The sequence below is a fragment of the Gossypium hirsutum genome, chromosome D01 (genome assembly GCF_007990345.1).
Source record: "Gossypium hirsutum isolate 1008001.06 chromosome D01, Gossypium_hirsutum_v2.1, whole genome shotgun sequence".
Taxonomy (NCBI): domain Eukaryota; kingdom Viridiplantae; phylum Streptophyta; class Magnoliopsida; order Malvales; family Malvaceae; genus Gossypium; species Gossypium hirsutum.
In genome coordinates, this window is record NC_053437.1 from 58,384,848 (window position 1) to 58,403,739 (window position 18,892).

The 18,892-nt window shown below is 33.1% G+C and overlaps 2 protein-coding genes across 5 annotated transcripts; both read right to left on the reverse strand.

Moving 5' to 3' along the window:
- Positions 1-373: 373 nt before the first annotated feature.
- On the reverse strand, positions 374-1,513 carry LOC107921427 (uncharacterized). Its single transcript, XM_016851278.2, has one exon. It carries the CDS (start codon positions 876-878, stop codon positions 504-506), a length of 375 nt encoding a protein of 124 aa, XP_016706767.1. The 5' UTR covers positions 879-1,513; the 3' UTR covers positions 374-503.
- Positions 1,514-2,666: 1,153 nt separating this feature from the next.
- LOC107922381 (zinc finger transcription factor YY1) lies at positions 2,667-5,971 on the reverse strand. 4 transcript variants are annotated; one of them, XM_016852397.2, is made up of 7 exons: positions 5,800-5,971; positions 5,402-5,642; positions 5,171-5,229; positions 4,419-4,618; positions 4,086-4,175; positions 3,580-3,723; positions 2,667-3,463 (listed from the first exon to the last, which is right to left on the reverse strand). In XM_016852397.2, the coding sequence occupies exons 2-7, from the start codon at positions 5,485-5,487 to the stop codon at positions 2,921-2,923; spliced, it is 1,122 nt and encodes a 373-aa protein (XP_016707886.1). In that variant the 5' UTR covers positions 5,488-5,642; positions 5,800-5,971; the 3' UTR covers positions 2,667-2,920. The 4 variants fall into 4 exon arrangements, with proteins under 4 accessions (XP_016707886.1, XP_016707883.1, XP_016707885.1 ...); XM_016852394.2 differs by having other exon boundaries at positions 5,402-5,662; positions 5,800-5,964; XM_016852396.2 differs by having other exon boundaries at positions 5,402-5,626; positions 5,800-5,958.
- Between the last annotated feature and the right edge of the window lie 12,921 nt (positions 5,972-18,892).

Genomic DNA, 18,892 nt, shown 5'->3' on the forward strand with positions numbered 1-18,892 from the left:
TGGACTTGAATTTTAAAAGCTAAAAAGTAAAGAGATTAGATTCCTAAAAATGAAAGTAGAAAGACTAAATTCTAAATTTACGAAGAATACATGGTATTTTTATTCATTCCAAATCCGAGTAATATAACATGATTTGTAGAAATGATTTGAGTCATAAAAAAAGCTCAAAAAGTTATGGATCCTCCTTTGAAAACAAGTTATGTGTCTATATTTAGGCAAATAGATTGAGAAAATGAGTTCTAATCAAACCCTAAAACTAATTGATTCATAACATCTCTAGTGGGAAGTATTTGTGAGTATGAGATCATAACTAGAATTGAAATGGATTTGAATTTTGATATTATATATATAGTTTCAATATAGCAACTCAAGATACTAATGTAGTTGGAAATGTTGAACACAATCAAAGTTGCACATCAATGAAGAATGAAAGCAATTAAAGTACAAATTTGACAAAGAAAAGTAGATATTTATGAAGCAATATAAAAGTTGGTCTTAAATTCTCACTCAGCCTCTTCCAAAGATGCTTCAATTCGAAGAAGAACAAACCCCACAGCAACACCAACGAGAACAAGTCCATTCATGATTGCTGCAATCCTAAATATCTCACCAACTGCATTGCAGGTTGAAGAGAGGGCACCGCCGCCACTACCTTTCCCCTTGGATGGAGCTCTGAGTGAGCTCACAACCTTTGCAAATGATTGTTCAATGCACACTGGTTGGCCTAGTGAGACCACATTGTTATGAGCTTTTAGCCCACCAAAGGAATTCAATCCTGTAATGTAATTTACATTAACTTTAGTTCTCCTCCTGGGATTGCCAACACTGGCAGCAGCCAATGTGGGTGGAGAGGGTGTAGCTGAGGCTGTTGTTGCCATTGCTATATTTAGGTATGCTTATGCAAGCAAGGGAAGGTTTAAAACTTATGAACCAAAAGCTGGAAAATAATGAAAAAAGGCTAAGAATAGATAGTAGATAAGATGCGGTAAGGATGGATGGTTGGCAAACCGATTGGATGAGCCTATACCAAAAGGGAAAAGATTTTTGCAGCTTTAAATGCTGGCCATAAGAAATTTGGGATCCTGAGGATGCTATTGAGGATTGACCTCTTATTTAAATCATCAATCTGCTCCATTCAATCCAATTAATTTCACCATCTTGCGGTATCTAGTCCAGGATTAGAGCCCCTCCATCAGTCCCAGTACTTACGCTTCACCCATGCTGGTAAAAATTGATGCATGGTATAAATTTTAACTCATCTAATTCCAGCCATTTTACTTGTTTTGAAACCTTCAAATTCTCTGCAATCAAATACAATGATCCAAAACGAAAGGAAACTAGCTCCTTATCCTGATGTTGATCACAACACTAACAGAGAGAACAGATATGCATCACCAAGGAAAAAGAAATTTGCTAAAACCTATACCTATATATTAAAACTCTCCCCGAGAAAGGAGGCAATCACAGCTGTCCCATTTTTTTTTGTCTTTGTAAGGTTTTGGTGTCTCTATTATATTCAAAATTTTTATTTAGTCCTTACACTTTAAGTTGGCATAATTTGTCGCTGACCCAATTTTAGTCTTTGTAAGGCAATGATTTGTTTTCACTTTTGTGCTCAAATTTTAGTTTTAGCCCTTATACTTTGGCATAGTTTGATTCCCTTACTTTTATAATGTCATTAAGATTAATTAGTCGAAATAGTTTATTGTTATAAGATAATGGTCGATTTTCAGTTTTGGTTTCTCTACTATGTTTAAACCTGTGATTTAGCTTCTACACTTTAATCTGATATAATTTGATTCCCTTGCTTCTATAATGTTATTAATTACTCCAAATAGTTAATATTTGTAACAATTCTGGTTACAATGCTAGCGTCATTTTTTTAAGAACACCCTTCCAACACAAAAGAATGTAGATTTCAACATGATGAGTTAGAGTTTGTGTTTTAATGAAAAAAATACGCAAGCATATTAACCGGAATAGTTAAGGATTTTAATTGACCAATGATATTGTAAAAGTTGAGAGACTAAATAATATTAAATTAAAATGGAGAGATTAAATCCAAAATAGGAACAATTTATACGTAAAAGACAATAATCCTACAACAATTTATACTTCTATTTATATAGCCATTAAGTGTATAATAAAAATTTAAATATTTGACATCTTATTTTAAGTGTTCATATATTACATATTTGAATATTATATTTATTGTTCTGTATTTATCCATAGTGCATATGAATATGAATCAAAGAATATAAATTATTCAAATTTATTTTGATTTTAATTTAAATATTTTAGATATGTGGATTTCTAAGAATAAAAATATTTTGACATTCGAACTGAATATCCGTTTTATATATTTAAGCTTAATTTTTTTAAACAATTTGATAAATTCTATATTTTAAAGAATTTTATTAATGAAATATCATATTTGTAGTTGTCTAACCATAACATATTATGATAATATTACTAAATGTAACATTTTTTTATATATATATAAAGAAATTGTAAGAATTATATATTTGATAACAGCAATAAAAATGAATGAATGAAATTTATTAAATCATTTAAAATTGATAATTTTAAAAATAAAAAAGATTTAATAATTAATATTTTTATAAGTATTATTATGGTTTATAATATTGCTTAATAATTATTTGTAATGAGAAAAATTCCCAAGCGAAGCTGGGAATCATACTTGTATATTAATAAATCATACCCTTCAAACTGAAAAAGGCATAACAGTAACCGCCCTATGAAAGCTGGGAAGAAAAAAAGGAAAGTGCGAGAATAATTCCCTTTCCCTAACATCATGCAGACAAATACATAAAGTCTCCTGTAATAGAATTACGACCAGTGAGGGAAAGGGATGCTAAATACCCAACACCACATTTGTTGAGTAGTATGTATGTCTGCTCTAGTCTTCATATTCTGTCTCTTCGTCATCATCTTCATTGTTTTCCCGGTACCTCCATCCATCATCTACATTGTCACGGTCTTCTTCAGTTTCTTCGCTATCCTCTTCCTCAAATACTTGTTCTTTGATTGGCCATTGTTTCTTGGGTATAGGCAAAGTGGCAGGAGATGGACTCGAGCCTTTCTGTCGAGCAACCTTTGCCGGAGGCATCTTCACATTTGGCTTGGCCCTACTTTGTTGTTTCTGACTTTTTCCATTAACTCGCTTTCCAGCATAAGCATCTTGATCACTGGCTTCATCCATCTCATTGTCAGCATTGGCTGTCGCGTTCTCAGCATTCTCATCTGACATATGTCCAGGATGCTCTCTCCTTAAATGGAGTTTTAGTTTGTATTCATGTATGTAAGCTTTCTCACAACCTTCATAAGGGCAAGCATAAGGGCGATCAGATGATGCAGAACCATAGGCGCCACCAGTAGGCTTTGGAGTTTTAACTATCTTCTCTAAAGGTGGGGCATATTTTGCCACTTCTGGTGTCGTGTTCTACCAAATGTGGAGACAAATTTTAGATCAGATTTAATATCTCAAGGTTAATAAGATGGCTTGTATATATCATGTTCTACAAAACAGTAACAAGTTATGACAGTAAATTCACAAACCTTTTCATGGTGTGATGCAATGTGATTCTTTAGCTTGTACTCATGAGCATATCTCTTTCCACAATCTGGGTATGGACAGATATGGTAGTTTTCTTGTGAATGTGTTTTCATGTGTGACCTCAGGTTGAAATCCAAGGAGAATGCCTGCCATTCTCACAATCAAATCTGTCAGAACTCCGAGCATTAAGGGCAAGCATGTTATGCATACACGCCCATGCCCATAAAAGCAAATTTATAAAGGAAGCCTTTGAAGCAAAAACAACAGTTGCTGAGAACCTTATCACCAGACACTACACAAAACTATGTCTATAAAATCACAAATGTCCCACATAGCAGTTTGACAAAGTTTATATGGTTTGAAATTAGGGTTCAGTGTCCCTTACATCTCCTGCTATATACTAGAGCAATTCAAAATTTCATAGTAAAAGAGAATATACCCGAAACAAGTAATGGAACAAACCATATATTAAAAGAAGAAGATTAACAGCATGAGATAGATTTACCACCTTACCACAACCTTCATGTGGGCATATGAAGTCTCTCTCTCCAGTGTGAATGAGGAAGTGTCTTTTAAGTTTTGAACTATCCAAAAATTTCTGCAGTATTAACAAACAGTATTCAGTATTAACAGCTGCCAATAAAAGACTATATTTATCTGCCAACACGCACACACACACACACACACATGGTAAGAAACACCAATGAAACACTTTCAAGGTGAAATTAAGCATTTCCATAGTTCCCAAAAAAGCATGAACCAGAACTAACAGAGGAATTCTCATAAAGTAAATCTGAAAGTACCATTGTTGTATCAGAAGTAGAAATTTTAAACAAGATACCTTTCCACAACCCTCCCAGTGACAAACATATTGTCTTTCTCCATGAATGTGTGAATGCTTTCTCAAAGCACCAGCATCAATAAAGGTCTTTCCACAGCCTTCATAGCTGCAAAGGAAGAGAACTTCAGTAGTAGGCTCTGGCTCAGGCTCTGGTGCTTCAGGCTCTTTCTCCTTGTCATTCAATGCTTTCAAGGTGTTCTCTAAACAAAACAATTAGGTGAGGAAAGTTAGGTCGGCCTAAACCAGAAAGAAGATGACAACAGAAGTCCCCTACAGGATGATTCTTTCACCCCTCCTCTCTATAGCCTAGAAATTATCCACAGAATCTATTATTAGAAATAAAATAAGATAACCAAGCAAACATTCAAAACCTACAATCTAATGAAAACAGTTAAGGGAGTCTCAGGAAAATGGGGAAAAAAAAGGGCCAGAAAGCCATTGTGAAAAGGAATATAGACATATTTCTATCACCAAACAAATAGACTGTCAAAAGATTTGGATTTAACTCCTTACAAGTACAATTAAACATAATACAAAAATCAATTTCTTCTTTACCGTAAACAACCTCATAGAGCATAATGAAACGACCTTCCATACAATATATTTGTTTCTATTCCAATGCTAAACAAGTTGTAAGCTTTCTACACAAAATGCATACTTTTCCATTGCAAAAGAAAAGAATCAGGTCACAGTTAGGAATAAGTAGCAGGTAAAAAGAAAAACAAACATAGAAAGAAGAGCATTGAACTCACCATTTACCCATTTCAAAACCATGCATTTTCCACCCGTTGCTACAACATCTTGAGGTACCCTAAAAAAAATTGTGATCAGGTCATTGACGTTGTCTATAATACAAAGAAAGAACTTGAGGACTAAATCATGTCAAAATCTTGGTTAAGAAATCCAATTGGCATATATGCTAGACAAAAAAAAAAGTAATATAGAATCGATAAAAAAAAGAAAGAAAGAGAGGTTTAATCTACCATCTTTTGAACCATTTAACAGCTGGAGCCTTAGATTTGAGAAGGGGGCGTCTCTCGAATAGACCGTGAGCGTACTGCATCTCCATCCGATGTCTTTACGATTACTTTACAGCATGGTTTCAAATACCAGTGTGGGCCGCTATTTCATGGTAACGGCGCCGCCCGCAACCGCTAAAGACCTCAATAGCAGTGGGTCGCAGTGTAACGGAAAATAGAGCGATATTTCTGCTAAACCAATAGGCTTTTTCAAAAAAAAAAATCCTTTCTCAACAAATTAAACAGAGAGGGAGGGAGAGAGTAAGAAGCAGTAGGGCCAGGAAATCAAAGTTAGCAGAGTGAAGCAGATAACTCAAAATCGAAATCAATCTTCAAGTGACGCTTAGGGTTTGAAAAATTACCTTAATTAATTTGCCGAATGCAGAGAAGGCCTTGGGTCCAGGAGGAGGAGGGGCTTGTTTGGCTGTGGAGGATGTGGAAATAGAGATGAGAGTGCGTCCCGAAACTTCAAAGAAATTTACAAAAAAATTTATCATTACAATTTTACAAAATCTTTTCTCACATGTATAATACAAGTCAAATTCATATAATATCTTTATTAGTTATTAAATTTTGACATTGCATGTTAATTTTTTATTTTTAAAAATTTAGAAATTATTAAAAAGTATAAAATTATTTTTTAAAATTTTAAAAACTAATTAAATGTTAATATACCATTTACTTGGCAATCCACATGTATGTCACATCAGTAAAGTTAAGAAACACTAACTTTTTTATTCATTTTGGATGATTTGATAAAAAATATAAATTCAAATATTAAAAGAGACGAGAAATTAAATGGAGAGCTAAAATTTTTTTTTTACAAAATTGGAGGACCAAAAAATTATTATACCTAAAAACATAAAAATATGCTTTATAAAAATATTATGTTTTTAATAATTTTACATTTTGGATTTAAATTCCATAAAGTACATCTATTTTTTAAATTATATTTGTTGTTTTATAAAAATATTGCGTTTTTGATAATTGCTCTTTTGATATAATTATGATCATCTACGTAATAGATTTAATAACACGTTTAATTTTTATCTTTTATAGTTTCTCATAATTCTATATAAAAATTATAAAAAAATATTTTTTTTTAAAATAAAAATTTCTAAATATATATAGAGAGAGAAAATTTTAAGTTATCCTACAACAGATACGCACTAGGTTTAGTTGTGAGCTATCCTAACTCTTTAAATTTACAAATTTTCTCTAAAAATTCAGATTCCTATGAACCCAAAACACTGAGAGGAGCAGAGAAGGAACAACTACATTGCTTGTAATTGCAAGGAAGTCTCAATTAATACCATGTGAAACCCTAAAAATTTTGAAAAGACAAAGGGGTAATCATCAATCAACGATAGAAGAAGAAACTCGAAAAACTGTGTTTGGTGAGTTTGGATAGGGGTGAGCAAAACTCAATTCGATTTGAAAAAATCAAAAAAGAATTTGAATTTCAGGTTAATAGAATCAAGTTATTTGAGTTATTCGAATTATTCGAGTCAACTCAAATAAGCAATTCGAGTTTCGAGTTTAAATCGAGTTGAATTTTACAATTCGAATAACTCAAATAATTCAAATAATAGATTGCTGTAAATACCCTTTTGGTCCCTATCAAGTTTGAAAATGAACAAATTGATCTCTCTCAACAAAAATTACAAAAAAATCAAAATATTTATAAAAATTCCAAAATTCATATTTTTTAAATTTTTATAAAATTTTAAAAAAATTCTAAACAATATATAAAGGGAGTTAAAAAATTAAAATTTTTATAGGACGATAAATTTGGGGACCTAAATAAGCTAATTATTAAACATAATCTTATGGAAAGGATTTATGAATTGAATGATGTATTTCATATGGAACTCTACGTATCTTATGGATAAATTCATTTGGATCATGTACAAATGTACTAACTTGTGAATTTGATGATGTTGTATAGGCTTATGCCAAGCTTATGGTTTTGGTTGATATTATACTTATGCTTTATATTATGCAAATGAAATAGTAAGTTATGTTTTGGTTTACACGAGCTTACTAAACACTCATTGCTTACGTAGTTGTTTTCTTTAGTTTTATAGATTATCGAAAGTTTGACTTGGTTGGAAGCTCGTTACAGACCTATCACACTATTCAACAGTCAATTTGGTAGTTTTTGAGCATTTTGGCCAAGGTTTATAATGGCATGTATAGGGTGGTTTATAATGGTGTTTTGATGAAAATGTAAATGGTAATTTGGTATGTTTGTGCCTTGATGTTTAAGTATGCTATATGGACTTATAATGCTTGTTTAGGTAAGTCATTTTGATCACTTTTTGGTAATTGATGTGTATGGCCTTTGGCACAAGATGTTGGCTAGGAAATGATCATTTATGATGCGTTTTAGGCACATAATAGAATTAGGTCTTTATGTATGGAATTAGGTATTGTTAACATGTTTAGTTAAGTGATGTTTAGATGCTAATTGTGGTGTCTTTAAATGGCATATTGGTTAATTGAATTAGGGTTTTGGAAATGGAAATTTAAGTGTGCTTGGATGATGTTTTGGTCCCTTGAAAGTGTGCAAAATTGGATTGAATGTTTATGCATGAAATGGTTTTGAAATGGCTTGACTTTAGGTAAATTTTGGGTTTACACGGCTTGAGACACGGGTACGTGACTCAACAATGTGAGGCACACGGCCTAGCAACACGGTCGTGTGTCATCTGAGCATTTCTTATGGTTTAAGTCAATAAGTAACACGGCCTAACACACGGCCTGACATACAGGCATGTGAGGCAACTCAGAGAGTTACACGTCCTGGCACACGAACTTGTGACACAACCATGTGAGCCTACTTAGTGAGTTGCACGGGTGAAGACACGAGCTGGGACACGACCTTATGTCCCTTGTTCAAAAGTTACATGGCCTGGAGTGGTTCCACACGGCTATGTGACCCCTGTTTCTAATTTTTGTAATTTTTTCCTAAATTTTCTAGTTTATTTCAAACTAGTCCCAAATTGCTCCTAAGTTATTTTTAAGGTCCTGAGGGCTCAATTTAGGGACAATATGCATGTGAACGAATGGTTTATGATATTATTAACATGTTGTGTAGCAACCTGTTTTTAGTGATGTCAAAAATAGTAGTTTCAAGACCACGATTTCGATGAGTAAATTATTATTTTATTATTTATTTAATGTCTATGGTAATATCTTAAGGTCATATTAAAATTTCGTTAAGAAATTTTAATGTTTAAGTAGTTAATTAAGTAAAAATGACTAAATTGTAAAAAGTGTAAAAGTAGATTTCTATTAGTTAAAAAGGATAAATGACTATGGAAATGAAAGTAAATGGACTTAAAGGATAATTTTACCATTTAAGAAATTATTGAACAAATATTGACATGAATTTGATGTTTTGTTTAGTTATTAAGCAAGGTTAAAATGGTAATTTAATAAATAAATTAAAACAAAAGAAAATAAAAGATGGCATCATCCTTATTGTTGTCTTCTCCACCGATTTTAAGGGCAATGAAATAACCATTTTTGAGCTTTAAGGTTCGGCTAAGTGAAAGGCTTGCATGTAAGTATTTTTAGTCTCGTTTTTAATGATTTTTATGTTTTTATGATCATATTAACTTAATCTAGCTAGCCCGAGGGTTAATTTGCAAAATTGATAAAGGTTGATAGACTTTCCATGGATGTTTTTGGTTAGATTTTGATGTTAGTTGATGAATTATGAATCATGTTTGAGAAATAAACAAGTTTTGTTAAGTGATTTTTGATAAATTCTGGAAATAGGGATTAATTTGTTAAAGGTATAAATTCTAGGGTTTTATTGTGAAATAATGGTAAAAATGGGTTGTTTCAAGGTCCCTTGCATATTTGATTAACATTGATTTAGATTAAAATGGTTAGATTTTTAAGTTATAAGGTTAATGACTAAATTGTGAAAAAGTTAAAATGTTAGGTGCAAATTGGTAATTTTGCATGAATATGAAATGTGAATTAAATTGAGTAGTAGAAGTGTTTAATTGATTGAAAATACCTATTTAGATCAAGATAAACCATGTTCGGATTTAGATTGAGGAATAGCTAAAGCTTTGGATTAGTTCGATCTAACTTCTAAGCCCCAAGTTATCAAGGTAAGTTCGTATGAACCATAATCGTTTTAGTGTTGTGTAAATTGAATGTCTATTATGTTGCTTTGATGTAAATGAATCAATACACATATGTATCAGTGCTATGATGAATTGACGAATATCAAGTCCCGGTTGAACCTTAGGAATTCTTAGGATATAAAAGACATGTCATTAGGAATTTCATGTTTCAAGTGCTGGTCTTGAATGTCCTACCGATAACTGAGGTCCTGCATTTGTTGCGAATCCTCCACAACTCGTGTGAGCAGTATCGTGCAGCTTACATTCTAGCCCAGAACTTGTGTGAGCAAGCCCATTTCACAACTCGTGTGAGCAATGATGTAAAGGAAAGATTACGACTATATGTAAAGGCACACTTCGTGTGAGCTTTCTCGAGTATCCGATATAATTCTAAATGGTTCAACGGGCAAGAAAAGGGAATGAAATGGTAAGTATTCAAATAGAATTAAGCATAATCTTATTGAAAGAATGTATGAACTAAATGATGTATTTCATATGGAAATTTACTTATCTTATGGTTAATTCATTTGGATTATGTATAAGTGTACTAACTTGTGAATTTGATGATGATGTATAGGCTTATGCCAAGTTTATGGTTTTGTTTGATATTATACTTATGCTTTATATTATGCAAATGCAATGGTAAGTTATGTTTTGGTTTATACAACTTACTAAGCACCCGTTGCTTACATAGTTTCTTTCCCTTGTTTTATAGATTATCGAAAGCTAGATTTGGTTTAAAGCTTGTCGGAGATCTATCATACTATCCAGCAGTCAATTTAGTAGTTTTTAAACATTTTGGCCAAGGTTTATAATGAAATGTATAAGGTGATTTGTAATGATATTTTGATGAATGTGTTGTTGGTGTTTTGGCATGTATAAACTTTTGAAAGTTATGTTGGTTTGGTACCATTTGATGTCTTGAAAAATTGTGTCACTTTAATTATCTTGTTATGCATGTTTATAAGGTCATTTATGGTATGTTTTGATTGGTTTGAGAATGGTCAATATGTGGTATGTTTTGGTAAGTAATTGAATAGGTTATCATGTATAAAATACTACAATATTGACATGTTTTGATGGTAGATGTCTTGGTATATTGTGGTGCCTTTGAATGACATATTGGTTAGTTAAATTAGAGTCTTGAAATGGCATTTTGATGTGTGTTTGGGTTAGGATTAGGTTCATTTAAAGTTTGTTTTAGTGGGTTGAAAGGTTATGCATGAAATGGTTTTGAAATGACTTGATTTATGTAAATTTTGGGTTCACATGGCCTGAGACACGGGCGTGTAACTCAACTGCGAAACGGTCGTATGTCATTTGAGGATTTCTTAAGGTTTAAGTCAGTGAGTTACACGGCCTGGCATACAGGCGTGTGACACGGTTGTGTGACTTTACTCAAAGAGTTACAAGAGTGAGGACACAGGCTGGGACATGGCCGTGTGTCCCATGTTTTGAATATTTGTAAATTTTTCCTAAACTTTCTAAATTGTTTCAAATTGGTCTCGAATTGCTTCTAAACTATTTTTAGGGCCTCGATGGCTCGTAGGGACAATATGCATGTGTATGAGTGGTTTATGATGTGATTAAATTATTGAATGATATAATGTTTAAATGTTTCTAATTGTACGGTAATGCTCTGTAACCCCAATCTGGCGACGGAGACAAGTTAGGGGTGTTACATGTTGAATGATATAATGTTTAAATGTTTTCGATTGTACGATAACACTCTGTAACCCTAATCCAGTGACGAAGATGGGTTAGGGGTGTTACATGGAAAATGAAGAAAAAGTGAAGGAAAGTAAGAATCAAATGGAGAAATAAAGCAAAGAGAGAGCCAAAGGAATAAGAAAGCTTGATTCCAAGCCTTGAATTGTAAGTAAAACTAGAGCTTTATTTATTTTTAATATGTTGATTATAACAGCCCGATTTTAGTTAAATCGGAATAGTAGTTTTGAAATCACAAATCTGAGGTCAAAAAATTATTTTAATATTATTTTTGGTATTTACAGCATGTGATTATATATGTGTGAAAGTTTCGTAAAGAAATTTTACGATTTGAATGCTTAATTCGGTAAAAATGACTAAATCGCATAAAGCGTAAAAGTTGTGTTCTATAAGCTACAGGTGTCTAATAGCTATAGAACATTAAAGTAAAGGTCCTTAAGTGGTAAATAGGCCATTTGTGAGTTAGTGGATGATAGTGGAGTGGCATTTGGTGTAATTACTAATGTTTTTAACGGTAAAATAGTAAATAAGTAAATTAATGATAAAATAAATAAAACCAAAGCTAAAATTTTGTCCATCTTTTCTTCCTTGGCCGAATATTGAAGAAGAAAGACACCATTGATGAACACTTAGGGTTCGACACACACACAACTCGATTAAGGTATGGTTTGAGCTCGGTTTTTTTTATAATTTTTATGTTTTTGAGATCGTTGCTTCGTGTCCTAGCTATCCCATGCCCTAATTTTTTAATTGGTTGCTGAATTTGTGAGTTGTCATTGATAATAGCTTGATTTTTTGAATGTTGACGATGGAAAATGAATAATTGTTGATAGATTAATATGTTTTGTAAAGTGATTTTTGACAAAAATATCAAATAGAGATTAAATTGTGAAATATGCAAATTGAGTGTTAAAATGTGAAATAAATGAAAGTTTTGGGCTGCTAGGGGCACTATAGTAATTAGGTTAAGCTTGGGTTATATTGAATTGTGTGAATTTTGTGTATTTGTGAAATAGAGACTAAATTGAATAAATATGAAACTTTAGGGGCTAAAGTGCAAAAATATTCAAATAGGTATTTTTGGATGAAATTTAATGAATAGGTGATTAAATGAGTTAAATTTGAATTCATATAGATCAAGAAAGAAAGAAATCGGATTTAGATCGGGGGAAATCGAAAGTTGACGAGTACTTGATCCGATCCGTTCATTTCCGTACGAGGTAAGTTCATAAGTAAATAAATGTTTTTAAATTTATTTGTGTATGTATACATATATATTGCCGAATTAATTTGTATATGTATATATATTACCGAATTGATTTGTATATGTATATATATTGTTGAATTGATTTGAGCATTGGATGACTGGTTTCGTGCATGAATTGATTTAATTACGAAGTTGAAAGCTCTGAATGAATCTTAGGAAATGTATAGGATACTGATGTCATGATATTAGGACTTTCGAGGTGTGATTTCGTGTAAGACCATGTCCGGGACATTGGCATCAAAGTGAGAAAACGTGTAAGACCATGTCTGAGACATTAACATCGTATATAATTCGTATAAGACCCTGTCTGGGACAGTGGCATCGATATGCGTTAACATGTAAGACCATATCTGGGATATGGCATTTTACGAGCTTTATATGATTTTCGTGTGTTCTTCACAATTCTGAATGTGAATTTGACCTAAATGGTTCAGGTATGTGTGAAGTTTATATTTTCATGAAATAATAAGGAAAGCTTAGTACTTAATGTGATAATATGAATTTATATGAGATAGTTAAATGTATATGTGTTTGAGATTTATTTAAATTCGACCTGGTTGAATTAAATTATAAATATCATTATTTGTGCATTCTTCCATTGTATTATAGATTTATAAAACAAGCTCAAGCTTGAGGATCGCCAAGGATTATCGTCACACTATCAATCGCCATTTTGGTATTTTGAAAGCTTGATATTATGATATATGACATGTATAGACTATGACAAATTTTGAATTGTATACAAGTTGTTATGTGAAATGGCTTGTTAGAGATACTAATTTTATGTATATTCGGTCATGTTATAAGCTCTTTTGGGAAGTATGTTTCGAGGTATATATGTATGATAATTTTTGGTTATAAGATTCGGCTTGAGTAATGATTTAGTTGGTGGATGTGTTTTGTTATAATGTAATATGATTCGATGTACGTTAGTTGCTTTGAAATTTGAATAGTAGAATGGTTATTACTTGGTTAAATTTCAGTGTATGAATTGTATTGTGAAATAGGTTTGCATGGAAAAGAAGTATGGTTTGTATATGAGATATGATTAGTAGACATGAATTGTGATAAATGATTGTGTTAAACTGTGTTGTGTTTGGTAATGCCTCGTAACCCTAATCCAGCAACATATACAGGTTAGGGGTGTTACATTTTAATTGGTATCAGAGCTACGATTTAGTCGATTCTAGGACTAAAGTAGCATGTGAGAGTTTAGCTATACATGTCATATTTATATACTGCGATAGTGTGATGAATTCCTGACAATTCAAAATGTGTTTTCGTATAGCAAATGGATCCCGAATGAGCAGTAGCTGACGATGTTGAAAGTAATGTACTCGCTTTCACTCAAAAGGCAGTGCAATCTGATTCTAGAGTTGTTGCTAGTAGCCACGAATGAGAGGCAAAGCAAGTCTTTTTCCAAATGATGAATGAGTGGTTTATAGAGTTCGTTCGGATGAATCCGGCTGCTCAACAATCTCCACCCCCGCAAGTTCCTATAGCTCCCCAAGTTATTGATTTGATACGCTCGAGTAAGACACCTGTTGATAAGATTCGTAAATATGAGGCCGAAGAGTTCAGAGCTACTGTTGATGATGATGCTGAGCGAGCTGAGTTCTGGTTAGATAATACTATCTGAGTATTTGATGAATTATCTTGTACTCCCGATGAATGCATCAAGTGTGTTGTTTCCTTGCTTAGAGATACCGCGTACCATTGATAGAATACCTTAGTATCTGTGGTTCCTAATGATCGTGTTACTTGGGAGTTCTTTCAGACTGAACTTCGGAAGAAATATATCAGTCAGAGATTTATAGATAAAAAATGTAAAGAATTTCTCAAGTTGAAATAAGGTCGCATGACAGTGACAGAATATGAGATGGAATTTGTAAGACTCATCAGATATGCTCAGAAATGTGTATCGACCGAAGCAATCATGTGTAAGAGGTTAGAGGATGGTTTAAATGAAGATATCAAGTTATTATTCGAGATTCTGGAAACCAAAGAGTTTGTGGTACTTGTCAAGCGAGCATGCAAAGTTGAAGAACTCGGGAAAAAGAAAAGAAAAATTGACTTTGAAGTTAGAGATTCACGAAAAAGATCATCGAGTAAGTCATTTCAGTCGACACCAAAGAAGTTTTGAGATGATTTTAGCCGTTCAAAGGCTAATGTGAGTTATTCTAGACGAGATCAAGACAGACTACCTATGAGTTTGAAAGCGACCTCCATAGCTAGTGTTGGTAACATCAGACTTAATCGACCGGAGTGCAGACATTATGGTAAACGTCACCCCTATGATTGTAGATTGAATGATCGGGCCTGTTTTAAATGTGGATCGTTAGATCATTTCATTCGTGATTGTCCCGAGTTAGTTGAAAAAGACACTATGCAGAATACGAGATCGAGTAACACGGCAGCTAGAGGTAGACCACCCAGAAACACGGGTAATGTGAGTAGTAGCCAGAAGGAATCTAAAGACACGTTGTTAGATCTAAAGCTGGTGCACCTGCCAAAGCTTATGCTATTCGCGTTCGCGAGGAAGCTTCGTCTCCAAATGTTGTTACCGGTACTTTCACTCTCTATGATACTACTGTAATTGCATTGATAGATCCAGGATAAACTCATTCTTATATATGTATGAATTTAGTATCTAGTAAGACTTTGCCCTTGTAGAGTCTACTGAATTTGTGATTAGAGTATCGAACTCTTTAGGCAAGTGTGTAAGAACTGTCTGTTGATGATACGAGATTTTTTTTTTCGGCCAATCTGATGTTGTTACCATTTGATGAATTTGATATAACTCTGGCTATGGATTGGCTAACATTGCATGATGCGATTATGAACTGTAAATGGAAGACGATCGATTTGAGATGCCAGAATAATGAGGTTATCCAGATTGAGTCAGATGATCTGAATGGGTTGCCGGCTGTGATTTCGTCGTTGAAAGCTCAGAGTTATGTGAGAAAAGGGTATGAAACTTGCTTTGCTTATGTTATTGATACAAAAGTGACTAAAAAGAAGATTAAATCTGTGCCAGTTGTGTGTGAATATACAGATGTATTTCCCGAAGAGCTACCGGAATTACCACCGATTCGAGAAGTTGAATTTGGTATTGAACTAGTGCCGAGAACTACTCTGATCTCAACAACTCCATATAGAATGGCTCTGAATGAGTTAAAAGAATTGAAATCTCAGTTGTAAGAATTAATCGATAGAGGATTTGCATGATCGAATTTCTCTCCCTGGGGTGCTCCGGTACTATTTGTGAAAAAAATGGAACTATGAGAATGTGCATTGATTATAGACTGCTCAATAAAGTGACAATCAAGAACAAGTATCCTCCGCCCAGAATAGACGATTTGTTTGATCAGTTGAAAGGGGCTACTGTGTTCTCAAAAATAGATCTAAGATCTGGTTACTATCAGTTGCGAGTAAAAGAATCTGATGTGCCAAAAATCGTTTTCTGAACGAGGTACAGACATTATGAATTTTTAGTTATGCCTTTTTGATTAACGAATGCTCCTGCAGTCTTTATGGACTTGATGAACCAAAATTTCAGACCATACTTAGACCGATTTGTTGTCATATTTATTGATGATATATTGATTTACTCACAAGATAAAACTGAATATGTCGAGCATTTGAGAATCGTGTTGCAGACTTTGCGAGATAAATTGTTATTTGCAAAGTTCAGTAAATGTGAATTCTGGTTACGAGAAGTTTTTCTGGGACATATAGTGTCAGCATCGGGTATAAGAGTTGATCCGAGCAAAATTTCTGCAATAATGGATTGGAAACCTCCGAGAAATGTATCCAAACTTCGTAGCTTTCTGGGACTCGCAGGCTATTATAGATGATTTGTGAAAGGCTTTTCAATGATTGCGACTCCATTGACGAGATTGCTTTAGAAAAATGTAAAATTTGAATGGTCTAAGAAGTGCCCAAAAAGTTTCAATCAGTAGAAAGCCCTATTAACTGAAGCTCTAGTGTTAGTATAGCCAAAATCGAGTGAAGAATTTGTGATCTATAGTGATGCATCGTTGAATAGCCTGAGTTGTGTTTTGATGTAGGAAGGCAAAGTCATAGCTTATGCCTCGAGACAGTTGAAGCTGCATGAAAAAAATTATCTGACACACGATTTAGGGTCAGTTCTTCATTGCTGTGGAAAAGTGCTTTTTAAAAGTACTGTGGAAAAGTGCTTTTGAGAAGTGTTTTTGAAAAGTTTGGTTTAAAATTTGAGTGTTTAGCATTACTGTCAAAAAGTGCTTTTCAGAAATAACATGTCCATTTTAGACATGTTATTATCAAGTAACAAATATGCATTTAAATAATATTTAAATTAGTTAATATTATTATATTTTAGTAAGAATATAAAAAATTATTATAACTTGTTGTTAATATTTTAATATATGAAATATAAATTTTAAATATTTTTAAACAATAAATATTAATTATTTATAAAATTTAATTAGAATATATAAACTATATTTTAAATATTTAAATATAACCATTAAATATTTGTGATTAGTATTTTAAAAAATATTTTTATTTTTATTTTTAATTAATGATTTTAACACAATTGTAATTAAGCAGCAAAAATAAAAATAAAAATACCATGTTATTGGAGGGGTGAAAAAGTAATTAAGCACCAAAAGTGGTTCTGGGAGAGGAAAAGCTAAAATTTTTAGCTTTTCCTTTTCAGCTCCTTTTCAGAAGTGCTTTTCAAAAACACTTCTGAAAAGCTAAAAATTTTAGCCAAAAACAGCTTGTTCTCCACAGCTTTTCTTTCAAAAGTGTTTTTGGAGTCAGGAGTGCTTTTTTTAAGCAATGAAGAATTGACCCTTAGAGTTAACAGCCATTGTGTTTACATTGAAGATTTGGCGCCATTATTTGTTCGGTGAGAAATGTCATGTGTATTTTGATCACAAGAGTTTGAAATATCTAATGACTCAGAGAGATTTGAATTTGCGACAACAAAGATGGTTAGAGTTACTAAAAGATTATGAGTTAGTAATTGACTATCATTCGAGAAAAGAAAATGTTGTTGTTGATGCATTAAGCCAGAAATCTTTGTTTGCTCTACGTGCAATGAATACTGAGTTGACTCCATCTGACGACGGCTCGATTGTAGCTGAGTTGAAAGCGAGACCATTGTTTTTGCAGCAGATTTGTGAAGCTCAGAAGTTGATAACAAAATATTAGCAAAATGAGCTCAATGTGATTCAAACCCTGATTCAGAGTTTCAAGTTGATTCTGATGACTGTTTAAGATTTAGAGGTCGATTATGTGTTCTGAGAAATTTAGTGTTGATTCAGATGATTTTGAATGACGCAAATAGTAGACATTTATCTGTTCATCTGGGAAGCACAAAAATGTATAATGATTTGAAACAGCTCTATTGGTGGCATGGCATGAAACGTGATATTTCGAAATTTGTTTCAAAATGTTTAGTCTGTCAGCAAGTCAAAGCTAAGCATCAGGTACCGTCTAGGTTACTACAGCCAATTATGATTCCCGAGTGGAAATGGAATAGAATCACGATGGATTTTGTATCGGGTTTACCTCTATCACCGAGTAAGAAAGATACGATCTGGGTAATTGTCGATAGACTAACTAAGTCGACTCATTTCATTCTAGTACGCACGGATTATTGACTTGATAAGTTAGCTGAGCTATATATCTCTCAGGTTGTGAGGTTGCACGGAGTATCTATGTCCATTGTTTCAAATAGAGATCTGAGATTCACATCACGTGTTTAGAAGAAATTGCAAGATGCATTGGGTACAAAGCTGCACTTTAATACTGCTTTTCATCCGCAGACAGATGGTCAATCTGGGAGAGTTATACAGATACTCGAGGATAGGTTGAGATGTTGCATTCTTGAGTTTGAAAGTACGTGGGAAAAATATTTACCGTTGATTGAATTTGCGTATAACTATAGTTGCCAATCGAGTATAAAGATGGCACCATACGAAGCTCTATATGGTCGTAAGTGTCGAACACAATTGTACTGGACTGAGTTAAGTGAGAATAAGATTCACGGGGTTGATCTAATTAGAGAGACAAAGGAAAAACTGAAATTAATTTGTGAAAGTTTGAAAGCGATGTCCGATCGACAGAAATGTTACGCAGATTTGATACGGAAATATATTGAGTTTCAGATCGGGGATAAAGTGTTTTTAAAAATGTCAACGTGGAAGAAAATAATTCGATTCAATCGTAAAGGTAAATTAAGTCTGAGATTCATCGGACCGTATGAAATTACCGAACGAGTTGAACCAGTGGCTTATCGGTTAGCATTACCATCTGAATTAG